At 37.2% G+C, this 15,610-nt stretch overlaps 1 protein-coding gene across 2 annotated transcripts in view; it reads right to left on the minus strand.

Moving 5' to 3' along the window:
- NEGR1 (neuronal growth regulator 1) overlaps positions 1 to 15,610 on the minus strand; it is a 517,118-nt gene that overhangs the window by 165,855 nt on the left and 335,653 nt on the right. For both annotated transcript variants that reach the window (XM_034433200.3, XM_034433199.3), the window contains exon 3: positions 11,060 to 11,185. In XM_034433200.3, coding sequence (XP_034289091.1) covers positions 11,060 to 11,185 — 126 coding nt within the window. The remainder of the gene's footprint in view (positions 1 to 11,059; positions 11,186 to 15,610) is intronic.

Genomic DNA, 15,610 nt, shown 5'->3' on the forward strand with positions numbered 1-15,610 from the left:
CACACCCCCAGCCAATCAGAGCACAGCCAACCCTCTATCCAATCGGAGCACAGCCAAACCCCCAACCAATCAGAACACACCTCCACCCAATCAGAACAAAGCCAAGCTCCCACCCAATCAGATCACACTCCCACTGGCAGTTAAAAGGAAGAAACAGCTGCGATCACACATTGCTCCTAGAAGCACGAAGCCGAAAACACCAGCCTGAAGATGACGAATGAGACTTTGTCGAAACGTCGCCAAGATACTTCCAATTTTATGTGCATATATTAATTTACTACTGTGACTGCTTGTAAGCATTGTCGTTCTTGCAGGCTTATTATGGTTAGTTCTTCAAAAAGTTTCAGCAAGCAGCTGAAAATCTGTTTGATCTGTCACAGAGCATTAGACATTATATACAGAGAAACATGAACAACTGAGGTAAATGAAATGTTGAAAAAAGATGCCTGTTTTACTGAGTTTTATAGAAGGCAAAACATACAATTTAGGTATTAAATTTGTGACCCCAAAAAAACTTCCAGGGTGGTGCTAAAACCACTATTGACTGCAGAAAATTTAAGTTTCCAATAATGAAATTGGAAAGAGAAAATTACATATGCAGCTGAACTTAATAAGCTATCTGAACATTGAACATTAAATATAACAAAGGATATCACAAATCTGATAAAGCATTAAATGATGCACTGAGAGATCAGCTATTTCGTGAAATGAAAACAAACATCAAAAAATCTTTTAACAGAGGCAAAAAGAGAATCTGAAAAGCCTGCCCTCGATGGGTGCTGTTGCTAAAGGTAAAATACAGCTGTAATCTGGAGTGGAAGCAAATGTGAATAAGTTTGCAATAGCACAAAAAGTTACAAGTCAAAATGAACTGTGCCATGCTTGTTCGCACACACAAATTTATATGATTTTGTAAATTTAATGTAGATTTAAAAAGATACCTGCAGAAAATACACTTTATGGAACATATTGAGGGAGCCTCTCTAAAAACCAATTGTTCTGGATAAGCAACCAGTCACTATTTTAAAATAACTGCAACAATACTGCATATTATATTGATGAAAGATTTGATAGGGGAAAAGGGATATTTCACCTGGAAATCTATAGCATAAATCTAAGACCAATATGCCTCATACTAGAAATAAATGGCAAAACCATGTCAATACAATTGGACACTGGTTTTACCATATCAATTACAATAAAACAACTATATGAGCAGATTTTAAAGATGCTAAACTAAAGCCAGCAACCAGGCTTAGGACCTGGTTATCTACAGGACCGCCTGCTACCACCAGTAGCCTCCCACCGGCCAGTATGCTCCCATAGAGAGGGGCTCCTCCGGGTGCCGTTGGCCAAACAATGTCAACTGGCGGCCCCTAGGGGGAGAGCCTTCTCTGTGGGGGCACCTACAATCTGGAACGAGCCCCCCCTGGAGATACGGAGGATCCCGGATCTGCGCACCTTCTGTCGCGCGCTTAAGACTTTTTTATTTCATCAAGCTGGCCTGGCCTAAATCTTCTCCCCTTTTTAAATGTAAATTTTAATTTGTTTTTAAATTATGGGGTATTTTAAATTTGTTCAGCCAAATTATTTAATTCGTTTTTATTTTATTTTAAATTTTTGTATTTATGTGTTTTATCCTGTGGCTGTTCACCGCCCTGAGTCCTTCGGGAGAAGGGCGGTATAGAAATTTAATAAAATAAAATAAATAAAATAATATATTTCTAGTAGAGAAAAGATAATCTGAGTTAGAATAAAACCTAAATTGTAAACACAATAAACAACAAAATATGTTAGACTTATATATTGTTAAAACAGGTGGACCAAACTTCAGAATTGTGGTTAGCTGTGGAAGCTGCTGCTGGACTGCAATTTCATTAAAATATTTGTTTGATATGCTTCCCCCCCCCCGCCCCCAGAGATTGAATCTTCCCATTACAGGTGATAAAAGTCAATGAGAAACAAAGGACCCAGCAAACTGGAATGGTTGGAATACACAGAAAAAAAATTCCCAGTTTGTGGATTTTAATCAGTACTCAAATTTATATTTACATTTTACAATTATTGTATTATTTGGGGACTGAGAATCACCATACTGTCTAAACTGCAAGCTCGTACGAAGAGCTTAGAAGAGCTATGCGATAGATAGCTGGGAGTAATAAAAATTGAAGGTATTTAGCTTATAGTTTTGCTTAATGGCTGAGAATAGATCAACAAATTACTTTGAAATGAATTGCTCTGAGTGTTGCCAATTTGTCAATATATGACAAAACAGTATTTTGTTGTCCATGGCAATGGCCTGCCTTGCCACCGCAATTCATAGAGATTTTGCAGGACCATTTTTGAAATAATCTTTTAAGTGCTGAATGCATATTCAGATTTTTTTGAAACTCTTCTGCTTCCAATTATTCCACAATAGTCACCCATACCACAGACATATTTAAGAGGACATATTAAGAGAATATATTCTGGACCATATTTTGCCAGAGTATCACCCAGTTATAATTCAGATGATTGGTGAAAAAGTTAAAGTTTCAAATACGCTTTGCGAGCAAGGAGAAACTGAATCAAAAGCTTGCACCTGTTCTTTTGCATACAATACAGTGCACAAAACAAATCAAAGCTATGTTGTTCTTTGGTTGTAACTTACGTTCCTGTATGGATTTTCTCAAGCCTCACTTGAAATGTGTTCCCGATGAGCAGCTGAAACAAACTGAGCAGTGTTCTCACAATCCATTGATCAACGAATGAGGACAAGAGTATAAAAAGAAGAGGTTGTGCTTGATATACTTGGAATTTACCAACAGCAAGTGCTCCTAAAGTAGACAAATCATGTTTGCTTGTGGTACCTCAGATACACTAAATATTCTTGATTGTCCTACTTAGATATAAATGTGTAACTATAATATGGTCTGTTTACAGGCCTACTCTGCCTGTATATATCATAATATGCAGGAGATAGCTTTAATAGTTTTAACAAAACTAATAGCAGAAAAACCGCACATCCTCTAGTATCTTTGTTTCATCAGTAGGAAAGACAGAGTAGAAGAAAAGTGTTATTGCATTGTGGATTGCCCTTTTAATGTTTGGTTGAATGTTTAGCTTGACAAATATGACTAAGTTCTATATTGTCATCCATTTGCATTTCCAGCTGTGCTAGGTGTCGATTATTGGGTCCACCAAATATACCTAGCCCTTCTTTTCCATGTCCTCTATTCGTGGTATCCATGAGTCTTCTCACCAGGCAAGAATATTTGCTTTGTCTGTCTAACCATCTGACAAAATGGTGAAATAGTTGAAATCTTTGATATTGCAATATTTTCCTTTGTGTGCTAAGGCAGCAGTGTTGCCATTTGTTAATATACTTCTTCAATAGTTGTAAATACTGGTAGAATATTTGAGGATTTTTTCATAGAAAGAAATTGCCAGGGTAGTAGCTAGCCAACATCTCGCTTAGCAGCAAGGAATATATATCACCTGCTTTCTTGTAGTCACCCCTTCAAATCTGGGGAGAACATGATGATTGATCTACTTTCTGCTTATTTCACAAGGCCACTGAGGTAGTTATATTCTCTACTGATACACACAAGACCAAATCTTGATTTTGGTATTACATTAGAAAGCCTCATGTTTATATCCAGCATCTAGATTTCTTCAGTGACTTCAGCTTTCTGACAGACTATGGTTTACCATTATATTCAAACTATTTGCCTGAATTAGCAGTGAAACTGCATCCTTCTTGCTGGGATGAAAACTAACCAAGGAGAAAAGCAACCTGGAACGAAGGAGAAATTTCCTGACAGTGAGAATGATAAACCAGTGGAATGGCTTGCCACTAGAAGCTGTGAGTGCTCCATCAGTGGAGGTTTTTAAGAAGAGACTGGACAGCACTTGTCCAGAATGGTGTAGGGTCTCCTACTTGATCAGGGCGTTGGACTAGATGAACTCCAAGGTCCCTTCCAACTCTTATTCTGTTAAAAAAAAAACCTCTGGACATAATTAGTGCAGAATATGGAGGACAGAAACATAAAACTGCTTGTCCCAATTTTATTTCCCTACTCAGTTTTTGGAGAAATGCCAGTCAGATATAGAACGTGCTAAATGTATATGTTACCTCAGCCATGCAGGAGGCAATGATTACAGCAGCAATTGGAGGTTCCAAAAAGGCCTCTGATTTTCCACACTATTCTTGAAGTGCTTTTGAGTCTCTTTTTGAGGCACCTTAAAGATTTCCTTTTTTTCAAGCTAGGACATTTGTTTCCTATTAGTTTGTTGCCTCACTGGCCATTTAGAATAAATTTCATTGAAAAATTCTGATTCCTTTACCTCAGCTACCTTATATTCAAGATGAATGCAAACAGCTTGAATCCCATCCAAGAAAATTCCTCATAAAAACTAATTCATTTATTTTACCTTTGATTAAAAATAAATAAAATTGGAGATGCTTTATTTTCCACTTAGCTGTAGGAGTTACAAGTAGTCCTTGACTTATGACCACAATGGAGGGTTGGAATAGCTTCTGTCAAGTTTAGGTCAGAGTGTCTGACAAAACTGATACTACTAAAAATACAGAAGATTTATCCTAGTTTGAAGGATTTGGTCACCTTGGCATTTATCTATGGAAGTGATGCTAAATCCATGTGAAAATTGTAATAATTTTGCTCCATTTTATGTATGGGTTTGTACTGATATTGTTCCAATGCTCATATGAATGTATATGCTTGTGTGTGTTTGTGTTTATGAGACACAGTCCTAAAACACATGCTTCCTAATAGTCCATTATCTGCCATGATGGACTAGTTCATCTGATAGTTTTTATGCAAATCATTCTCTCTCAGGCCAATCAACTTCAAAGGGTTCTTCTGGGGAAAAAATAGAAGAAAAACTGATCTGAATGCCATCTTGAGCTCCTGAATTAAATTTAATAAAAAAATAAACAGATTAAGGAGCTGAAGCTGTTCTTATTGTTGATTGAGTTTTAACATGCAGAGTTTTTTTCTACTTGGAGAAGCTTCCAAAGCTATACCTTGCAATAATGAAGTCCATGAAAGCCTTGTTTTCAGGTAAAAAAGAGGCAATTGTTTATGAGAATTCCAACTGACTGCAATCTCCATTAAGATTGGACAGTTGTACAACTGCAAAAATGAGGATGTTAGCAACCACAATACTCATTATATAAAGCCTTTAATCAGATAACCTTGATCTGAATACTTTGGATTACCCACAGGAAGTTGTTGCTCATCCTAATGAGAATGCTTATTTTGGCCCCAGTGAGTGAGAAGTGCTTTATGATGTCAGTCCATTGGACACTGGTTATACTATACACACCAGTGGTGAAATCCCAAGTTTTTTACTACGGGTTCTGTGGGCTTGGCTTGGTGGGCATGGTGTACTTAGTGGGCATGGCAGGGGAAGGCAGGCAAAATCTCCATTCCAACCCCACTCTGGGGCCAACCAGAGGTGGTATTTGCTGGTTCTCCGAACTACTCAAAATTTCCACTACCGGTTCTCCATAACCTGTCAGAACCTGCTGGATTTCACCCCTGGTACACACTGCAGATAAAAGAGGCTTAGGATAACCGACACCTTCACTTGGTGACCAGATTACATTTTATGAATGGCCAGGCTCACATTTAGATTCCAAATATGTTTTGTTTTCTTGCAGTTCTATCAATTACACTGTGGAATAACTTTCCCATTCCTTTCAAACCTTTAATTTTGTGCCTAGAGTTATCATTTCAAAGTGGAAAGCAATCACTTGCTTTTCTGTAATATTTGAGCAAGTGCTTTATTTTTATTGGTTTTGCATCCCTTGCATTTACAAGTTTTTAACTTGCATTCATTTTCTCCAAATTTATCTGTTGACTCATTGCAAAAAAACATAAATATGTTAAGGATTTGATTGGCGTTTAATTGACTTATAGTTTGAAGAAATCTTGAAGACTGTGCTGATCTCATCAAAGATCCAGTTGCTGGGGAAATCCCTGCTTTTCTGCTGGATTTGCAAGATGGCAGTAGGGTTCCATTAATGTCATTTTAACAGACAACACCATTAGGTGAACTCATGTCCTAAGCTCCCACTTTGAAGACTGCCCAAGGTTCCCAACACAATTTTGTTTGACCTTTAGCTAAAGACTACCTTTATGATGTAACTGATTTTTCTACTCTGTTGGAGGTCACTTAAAAAGGTTTAATTGTTGCTCTTTGAAAGGTCACTATTAGTAATTCTTTCAAGCCCCTCTTTGCAAAGTAAAGTGCTGATTAGCATTACTTTCAATCCTACCAGGATGTGACTTCACCACTAATATCCACATGACGTTCAGAGAATATATCAAAATATTGTCTAACTAAATAAGATTCAAATGAACTGGGGTAAATTATACTGAGTTATTTTATTTTATTGCTGTACAACAATAATTTGTGGCTCTTTTGTTATTAATTCACCCCAAAATGAGATAGGCAGGTAATCTAACAAGGGCAAAACAGAAAAGGGAGAACAAATCCTAGGCAAAAACAATATTTTCCATCTGCTCACCTTGAACGGCTTATATTTTTTTTAATGGAAAAACATGGAAAAGCTTGTTTCAGTTGGTGGAGTATTTTGAAGAAATAAGTCTCAAACATATTGGGTTAGATCGTGAAGAAGAGCCAGAGGGTTGGAATCAGATTTAGTTTTATTCAGTAGAGTGATGCATGATTCAAAAACAATATTTTGGGAGAAACATTGCAAATTGCATCTCCTGCTATTCACTGAAAGCAACTCCTGCTATTTATTGAAGGATACTGATTTTTTTTTGGTTTGTGCATAGACCAGAAAAAAGAGGTGATGCTACTTTTTAAATTGCTTCAACCATAAAGTGTGGATTCTTTAAAGCAGGGGTGAGGAATGACTTGTGGACTTCAACTCCCAGAATGTCTAAGCTAGCCATGCTGGGAGTTGAAGTCCACAAGTCATAAAGGGCCCATAGTTCCCCATCTCTGCTTTAAAGCATTGGAATCTTTCTAGCACTTTTTTTCCCCTGGCTCCTATTGTAACTTGAAAAAAAATCGGTTCAGTGAACAGTAAAAAAAATACCATATTTAAGCAAGGACTAAAACATGTAGTTTGATCATTTTGAAAGACCTATTATGTTGAGATAATTAAAAAATAAAGGTTAGCCTTTTGATGGCTATTGGGTGTCTATTATCTCTATAATCTTATCATCCAGCTGTTGGAATTAAAAAATGGACAGGGGATGTTATCTCATTTTCTGCCAGGGTTACACAGAAACCTGGATTTTACAGAACTTTATCCTGACCCAACAGATGTTGCCTTAAATCACATGAGACCCTTTCCAGGAGGATTAAATCTAGGTCTAATTCTGATAGGGACAGAGAGGACTGAAATAGAGAGGAAAATATGGAATCAAAACAGAGTTATTTTTCATGACAATTGGACAAAATTGTTATGAGCCATTTAAGATACAAGTAGTCCCCGACTTATGATCACAATTGAGCCTAAAATTTCTGTTCCTAAGCAAGGCAGTGGTTAAGTGAGTTTTCCCCATTTTATAATCTTTTTGCCATAGTGGTAAAGCAAATCACTGCCGTTATTAAGTGAACCATGCAGTCATTAGATGAATCTAGCTTCCTTCATTGACTTTGCTTGTCGGAAGTCAGGTGAGAAGGTTACAAATGGTGATCACACGACACCACGACAGTGCAACTGTCATAAATACATGCCAGTTGTCAAGAGTCCAAATTTTGATCAGACAACAATTGGGGATACTACAACAATTGCATGTGTGGGAACAGCAAGTCACTTGTTTCAGTTCTGCTGCATCATCGAATGATGATTAAATGAATGGTCATAGGTTGAGAACTACCTGTTTCTTTGTTGTAAAGAAAAGTGGGCAATCACAATATTATTTTCTGAAAGGCCATTGTTGTTCAGAAGCCAGCTACTGTATTTTTCAGAGTATAAGACACTCTTTTTCCCCCATAAAAGAGGGTGAAAATTTGGGTGCATCTTATTCAGCAAATGTAGCCCCCCCACCTGCCCTCCCCAAAATTGGGGTGTGTGGAGGCGGCAATAGGCTATGGCAATCCCTGCAGCCTGAAACAGCTGATCTTTGGGAGGCCGATCCAACTGACAATCAGCTGCTTGTGCTAATCAGGCTCTGCTGAAGCTGAAATTGAAATGGACTGTTTGCTGCAAGGAGGCAAATTGCTGGGAGGCAGAGGCAGATTTTTTTTTTCTTGTTTTTCTCCCAAAAAAAGATAGGTACTGTATGTCTTATAGTCTGGAGTGTATTATACTCTGAAAAATATGGCATATTTATTTATTTATTTATTTATTTGTTTGTTTGTTTGTTTGTTTGTTTGTTTGTTTGTCGCATTTTCATGCCGCCCAACTCCCTAGGGACTCTGGGCGGCTTACAGCAAAAAACAATGCGAACAATATCCTGTAAAAAATTTTTGTATTCATTTTTATATTTATTTTTATATATTGAAATGGGCAATCTCCTTTTATTTGCTTCATCACTTTAGGCCAACCACTTTTATGTTAGAACCTGTGGAATAGTGAAGTAAAAGAGAACCTCTGTTCTACCATTCTCCAAAGCCTTATTAACTCCCAGTTACAAGATGAGATTAAAAATAGCACCCATTTTCCGGTATCATCTTCCTTGCATGTTTATTGAACACAGGGTGATTGCAGGCTCTGCCAATGACTTGCAGATCTGTAATATATGGTTTCGTCTTTGTCTCTGTGTATCTCTGTATATGTGTCTCTGCACGTGCATGCATAAGTGTCTGTGCCTGTGTCTGTAGCTGTACCTGTAGCTGTAATGGCACAAACTCACCACAGCCAACTTACCATAGGACAACTCACTGAGGGACAATTCTGCAATTCAATTGAATTATTTAAAACAAATAAAAAATTATTTTAATTTTTATCATTCATATTTCATTCTGTCCCTCCTTTTTCATCCCTTCTTTAATGATTCTGTTCCACCCTTTCTTTGATCTTAGTGTAACCCTTTTCTTGCAGTGAGTTGTCGTGCAACGAGTTGGCCGTGACGAGTTGGCCATGTGAGTTAGTTGTGGAGAATTGTCATAGACATATATGTATATGGCATTCACCATAGAAAGTTAGGCCATCGTATCTGAAGTACAAAACTCCAGACAATCATTACAGTAGACAGCGTCAAAGACGTTATTTGATGCTATCTAGTAGTTGTCCAGATTTTACAGTTCTCTTTTACTCAAGGGTGGGGGAAAGCAGAGCTTATGGCTATAATAACAATATCCTCATATCATATATATTTAACAAAGCTGTGTATTTAAAAAAATTAAAAGAGCCTCAGCATCCAAGTGGGTTGGAGATACAGTACAAAGTAAAGAGGTAATGATACTGATGGGTACTTTCTAACCCTTTCCAAGGTTGCTTAATTGAATCTCCTTAACTTTCTTTCCATTGTTACAGGTAAATGCAAAATAACTATTCATATGTCATTACAATGTATAACTTTCATATCCTATCAGAGGAAAAAAAATCATTCTATAAATCAGGCAAGAGGCCTACAATATTTTGCCATGCTGCTTCCATCAAGAAAAGGCCAAACTTGGACAACTGGCCAAAGTTCTTGTCTCAGTGCTGGTTCAAGCATAAAGAACGCCCCTAACCTATATTGATTGATAGTACCACCTCCAGTCACTGCAAAGAATTGCTTTTTTAGAATCATTTTTAGAATGATTCAGAAGGAGAGGCAGTATTTGGTATCCTCTAAACTTTGGTACCCAAGACAAGTACTTATTCAGCCAGTAATTTATTTCACCTAAAGGCGGCCTATCTCATGTTATGCTACTAATATGTCACTTCCTTTTTGTCTGCTAATTGTGAAAGTTGGATTGTTCCATTATTCGTAGATATTTGAAGAAGAGATGTTGCCCACAGGATGGGCCAGCATCATGGCTGGTATGAGAACTGTATTTGAAAACCATTGCAATTGTTCCTCAGTCTTTGGCCAGAAAATTGTTTAATTTACACATAAAAAAACATTTATAAAAAACATACACATTTACATATTAAAAAAACCTGCAGAAAAAATAATTGCTACCAACCTGCCTTCCATTGAGGATCTGTATACTGCACGAGTCAAAAAGAGGACTGTGAAAATATCTACAGTCCCCTCACATCCTGGACATAAATTGTTTCAATTTCTACCCTCAAAACTATGCTATAGGGCACTGCACACCAGAACAACTAGACACAAGGACAGTTTTTTCCCGAATGCCATCACTCTGCTAAATAACTTATTCCCACAACACTGTCAAACTATTTACTAAGACTGTATTACTAATCTTCTTCTCATCCTTCCTATTACCTATTTCCTCCCACTTATGACTATAACCATGTTGCTGGTATTTTTATGATTTATATTGTTCTGTTTGTTTCCTAGTATGATTTGATTGCTTATTAGTAACCTATGACTATCACTAAGTGTTGTATGTTATGATTACCTATCTCCTCCCACTCATGGCTATAACCATGTTGCTTGTATTTTTCCAATTTGTATTGTTCTGTTTGTTTCCTAGTATAATTTGATTGCTTATTAGTAACCTATGACTATCATTAAGTGTTGTATCTTATGATTCTTGATGAATGTATTTTTTCTTTTTTTTCCTTTTATGTACACTGAGAGCATATGCACCAAAGATAAATTCCTTGTGTGTCCAATCACACTTGGCCAATAAAAAATTCTATTCTATTCTATAAAAACAAGTAATGAATAAATAAATTCCTCAAAGTTAAAAATAGTTTCAAATCAATGACTTTTTTAAAAAAAAATTACTAACACTTGCATCACAAAGATTCACCATTGTGTCTCATTGAGTGGGATTTAATTACCAATTTTCAAACAGGTTTTGAGATTTTTTTTCCTTCTAAATTTCTCAGAGAAACTCTAGTCTAGGTTCCTGAGCAAATGGATTCTAAGACTCTTTCTTGGTTGGTATGCAACAGAGTGAGAACAAGGAAAGATAAGTGGTTAGAATCAGAATAATTGTTAAAGCATACCTGATGGAGAAATATGTCTCCAAGAGATGGAAGGATCAGGTTTCCCTGTAGCTAAACAGGCCAGTGTGATGTTGCTTCCTTCATTCGCCACAATATCATTTGAGATATGACTTATCTTTGGAGAAACTGAAATGAAAGAATACAAAGCAATGAAATATTTCCTTATTCATGAAATTCCTTTAAGTTAATTAATTTAACAATGTCATCATAGTTAACAATAGGATATTTGTATATGGTACCTTTCCTGATCCAATAGCCTTCAGATGAATTGGATTTCATATCACATTATTCCAAACAACAACCATCCTTGTTCCAAAATTGTAATATCCAGAAAAATAAATTTTATGAGCCACCGAAACTGAGAACTTCAACATGAAGTACTATTTCTGAGGCATTCTATTAGCACTCTACATTGTGTTTTGGCTGATACAACATTTAGTCTTACAGAGCTGCATGTATTCCAGGAATTCTGATTGTTTCACGACATATCAAGGAATGACTTCTTCAGTGAGGAATGTTTCTATATTTCGAGACTTTGTATATACTTTACACAGTATTGAAGTTGGAGGAAACAGATTCTTTACTTGAATCTGTTCTAGTAAATTGACTATTGTAGTATTCCTGTAATAAATGTTCATGAATTTTATCCAACTCATCTTATCTTTATAAAAGTCTAATGAGTTAGTTTAGGCTGAAAAATAGTGACTGGTCCAAAATCACAAAATGGATTTCATAGACCAACATAGGTTGAAACCTGGGCTTTCCCAGATTTGAGTTGTAGATTATAGCAGTGTCACAGTGTAATGGATAGAGTTTTCAGAGGTTGCATACAGCCAGGAAGGACATTGGTGCACAAACATCCCTACAAACATGTATTGCTTTCCATCTTATAGGTGGATAGAGATGTGAGCTCTCATCAGTTTTTCATTGGAAGGGGTGATAATTATTTCTGATTATTTATTGTTCAATTTATTTGCTGCTCATTTCACTATGGGGTTATTTTGGGTGGCTTTATTACAACCAGGAACACCTGATTTCAACTAGTATTTACCTTACAATAGCCCCCTACAAAAAGTCACATACATCTTCTTGATATATTATTCCTGCAGAGGAAAGTAGAGGAAACAAGATTTTCCCATTCCCTCTTCCTGGAAACTTGACCATTATTGCAGTCCTACCTAGTATATACCGTATTTTTCAGACTGTAAGATGTACCGGAGCATAAGATTTCAAAAAGGTAAACAAGAAAAAAAGTTTTTGCTGTCCCCGGCCCCCAGGAGCACTCTGCAGGCCTCCCAAACCCTCTGTACATCCCATTTTTGCAAAAAATGGGTCTGTTTTTTGCAAAAATGGGATGCACAGAGGGTTTGGGAGGCCTGAAGAGTGCTCCTGGGGGCTGGGGAGGACAAAAACGTGATGTGTGGAGGGTTTGGGAGGCCAAAAATGGGCCTTTTTTTGCAAAAACGGGGCCTGCAGCGGGCTTGGGAGGCCTGCAGAGTGATCCTGGGGACTGGGGAGGGCAAAAACACCCCCATTTTTATGAAAAATGGGCCCATTTCTACGAAAAATGGGCCCGTTTTTGGCCTCTCAAATCCCCCACGCATTGTGTTTTTGCCCTCCCCAGCCCCCCAGGAGCACTCTGCAGGCCTCCCAAACCCTCTGTGCATCTCATTTTTGTGAAAAATGGGCCTGTTTTTACAGAAAACAGATGCGTGGGGTGGGGTTTCAGGAGGCCAAAAATGGCTGTATTTGTTGTATAAAACACACCAACATTTCCACCCTTTTAGGGGGGGAAAAGTGTGTCTTATACTCTGAAAAGTACAATAAGTATTTCCCAATAAGATCAGGGTTTTCTTTTCTATCAGGGGGATTGTTATCACAGGGTAATGTGCTAAATTATTTCACATAGCACTGAAGTAAGTGGTAGCCAGGCCTTAGCTGGAGTATGTGGAAGCGGCTCGTTTTCTTTCTCTCTCATGCTCCTTTTTCTAGTTTTCTTTCTGACATCTCTCTGTCTCTCCCCACTTTCTCTGCCTCTTATATTATATTTTCCAGATATTAATATATTTCCAAACATTCAGGATCCACCACCTGCTCTTTTCTGCCTTTTACCAACAGTACCTCCAAAGTGAGGAGGAATCAATATTTAGATGGTCAGAATATGGTGTGGTCTTCTAATGATCACCAGTACATGGAGAGAGAGAAAAAAACAACAACACCCAGCTCTAATGATATGTATCAAGTTCCCTTGGTTAAACAGCTCTATAAAAATTATACAGCAGCAGAATCAATAAAAAATAATTCTAACCAGCTTTTATTTCACAAGAGTGCTTGCAAGGTTACATCAACGCACACCGATCAATTCAAGGCAGTCTTCCAGGATAGACAGGAGTGCAAGGAATGTTTATTGAATCTAGCCTCAGAACATCACCCTTTTTGCGCTGCCTCCTTGGAAAGCAACCGTTCAGCATTTTTCATGCCGTTTTAATTTTTTGCCTTTTAAAATTTATGCTAAGTACCATTTCTCAGTAGATAGGAGGGGCGTTGCTCCATTTTGCTTCCCAGAGATGGGAAAAGAATTTGACAACATCTCCTGTTTATTTCTACAGTACAATTTGTGGGCACAGTTTCAGTGATTGATTTTTCCCAAGGCGACTTACATTTGAAGTGCTGCGTAACAACAAATGACACGGTAAACACTTGGAAGGACCAAGCTGTGCAAAGCCACTTTTAGTCCTCTGGGAGTCTTTAAAGGGAGCAGAGTGTGGATTGTTGCCAGATTCAAGCATTCTAAGAAGGGATTTCTGCATACAGGAACATGGACTATGCCTTAATTTCTTTGCAGCCCTCATTCTTTTCCTACTGTGCCCACTGGAACCTCAATAGGTGGAGAGAGCATCTCTCTAATATCTGTTCCTGGAAAGAGATGAAAGGAAAATGATGTATTCATGTCCTACATGTTGCCCTGCAGGAAACTGAATAGTGGAGAAGTAGTTCTTCTTCTTCTTCTTCTTCTTCTTCTTCTTCTTCTTCTTCTTCTTCTTCTTCTTCTTCTTCTTCTTCTTCTTCTTCTTCTTTTCTTCTTCTTCTTCTTCTTCTTCTTCTTCCTCTTGCTCTTGCTCTTCCTCTCCTCCTCCTCCTCCTTTTCCTTCTTCTGCCTTCTTCCATCTTCCTCTTTTTTCTTCCTCTTTGTCCTGTTTTCCTCTTACTTCTTTTTTCTCCTTCCTCTCTTTCTTCTTCTCCTTCTCCCCCTTTCCTCCCCCTCCTTTATTTTATCTAAATGCTGCTGCATGGGGGAAACCTCATTTTTAAAAAGTATAAAAGCTATCTTGGTGGCTTGGCTGAATATACTGAATAAAAAGAAGACTGAGTTTAAATTGCTTTAAATGCAGAGGCAGTTATTCTTAAGAGGTGTGGAATGCCCTGATGATGAAGTAAGTAAGATGTGCGTATTTGTTGTTCCTAAAACTCTGTGTTAATCCGGACTCTATTTGCCCCTCAAAACAGATTTATGTGCCACAAGCTGCAGAAGAGGCTTCAACAGATACTGTACTAGGTTATCAATACCAGGACTGACATTTATCCTATATTGTTTTATTTACAGGGAGGGTTTATTAAACATTGTCTCTTAGCTATTTAAAGTATTTGGAGATTTGGCATATCCTCAGATAATATAGCCTCAAATTTCTCCCTCCTCCTCTAAAAAATATAATCATTCAAGAACTTGTTCATAGACTGTATATTAGAAATATAAATTAATGCCAGACTACTCTATTGAGCATGTCAATGCTTTAACAAATTCAAAATGTCCCTCCCTTCAACAGAATTGCTGTCCTAATCATCTGGATCAGATCATTTTTACACTTGGCAAATTTATATACCATTAATTTGCCGGTAACTATTTTCATAATTAACCATTACTACATCTTGTTCCTCCAGAGTTCAGAGCTTCTTTTGTACTGACTAAACCACTGCAGTTTAGATAGCATTTGATTCTCATAGTTAAACAAATATGAAACCTAATTAAACAGAGACACACTCATTGTTTCTTGTTTCTCCTTTGCAATTCGATTTAAAAAGCAAGTTTTGCATTAAAGTTATGTCCAAATGGTTCAAAAGCATCAAACAAAAAGACAAGTGTCAAACTGGAGAAAAGTTGATAATTTTATCAATAATTTTCTTGAAAAGTAGGAAGTGTACAGAAGACTAGAGATTAAGGTGCTGGATTGGCCCAATCCACCATATGTACTGCTTGTATTTTTTCAATCATTTCCAGATTTCCTTGCTTCATCAGTAGAGAGTTATATTAATGCACAATCCATTGGCAGATTGTACAAATGTTTAAACTTCATGTGAATACTATTTTATAATTCAGGAGAAAAAGCAGAAGATAAACTTTTTTTTAAAAAAAAATAATTCTATGATATAACTCCCTCATCTTGTTATATATGTAAATAGAGATGTGTGGGTTTCATTTTGACTAGCTAACTTTCAATGAAGGAAAAACCGGAGCAAAATGCAGAAATTAAAATGTAATTGCACAGCTTGCCA

The sequence above is a fragment of the Pantherophis guttatus genome, chromosome 3 (assembly GCF_059756535.1).
Source record: "Pantherophis guttatus breed Tessera chromosome 3, ASM5975653v1, whole genome shotgun sequence".
In the NCBI taxonomy this organism is placed as follows: Eukaryota; Metazoa; Chordata; class Lepidosauria; order Squamata; family Colubridae; genus Pantherophis; species Pantherophis guttatus.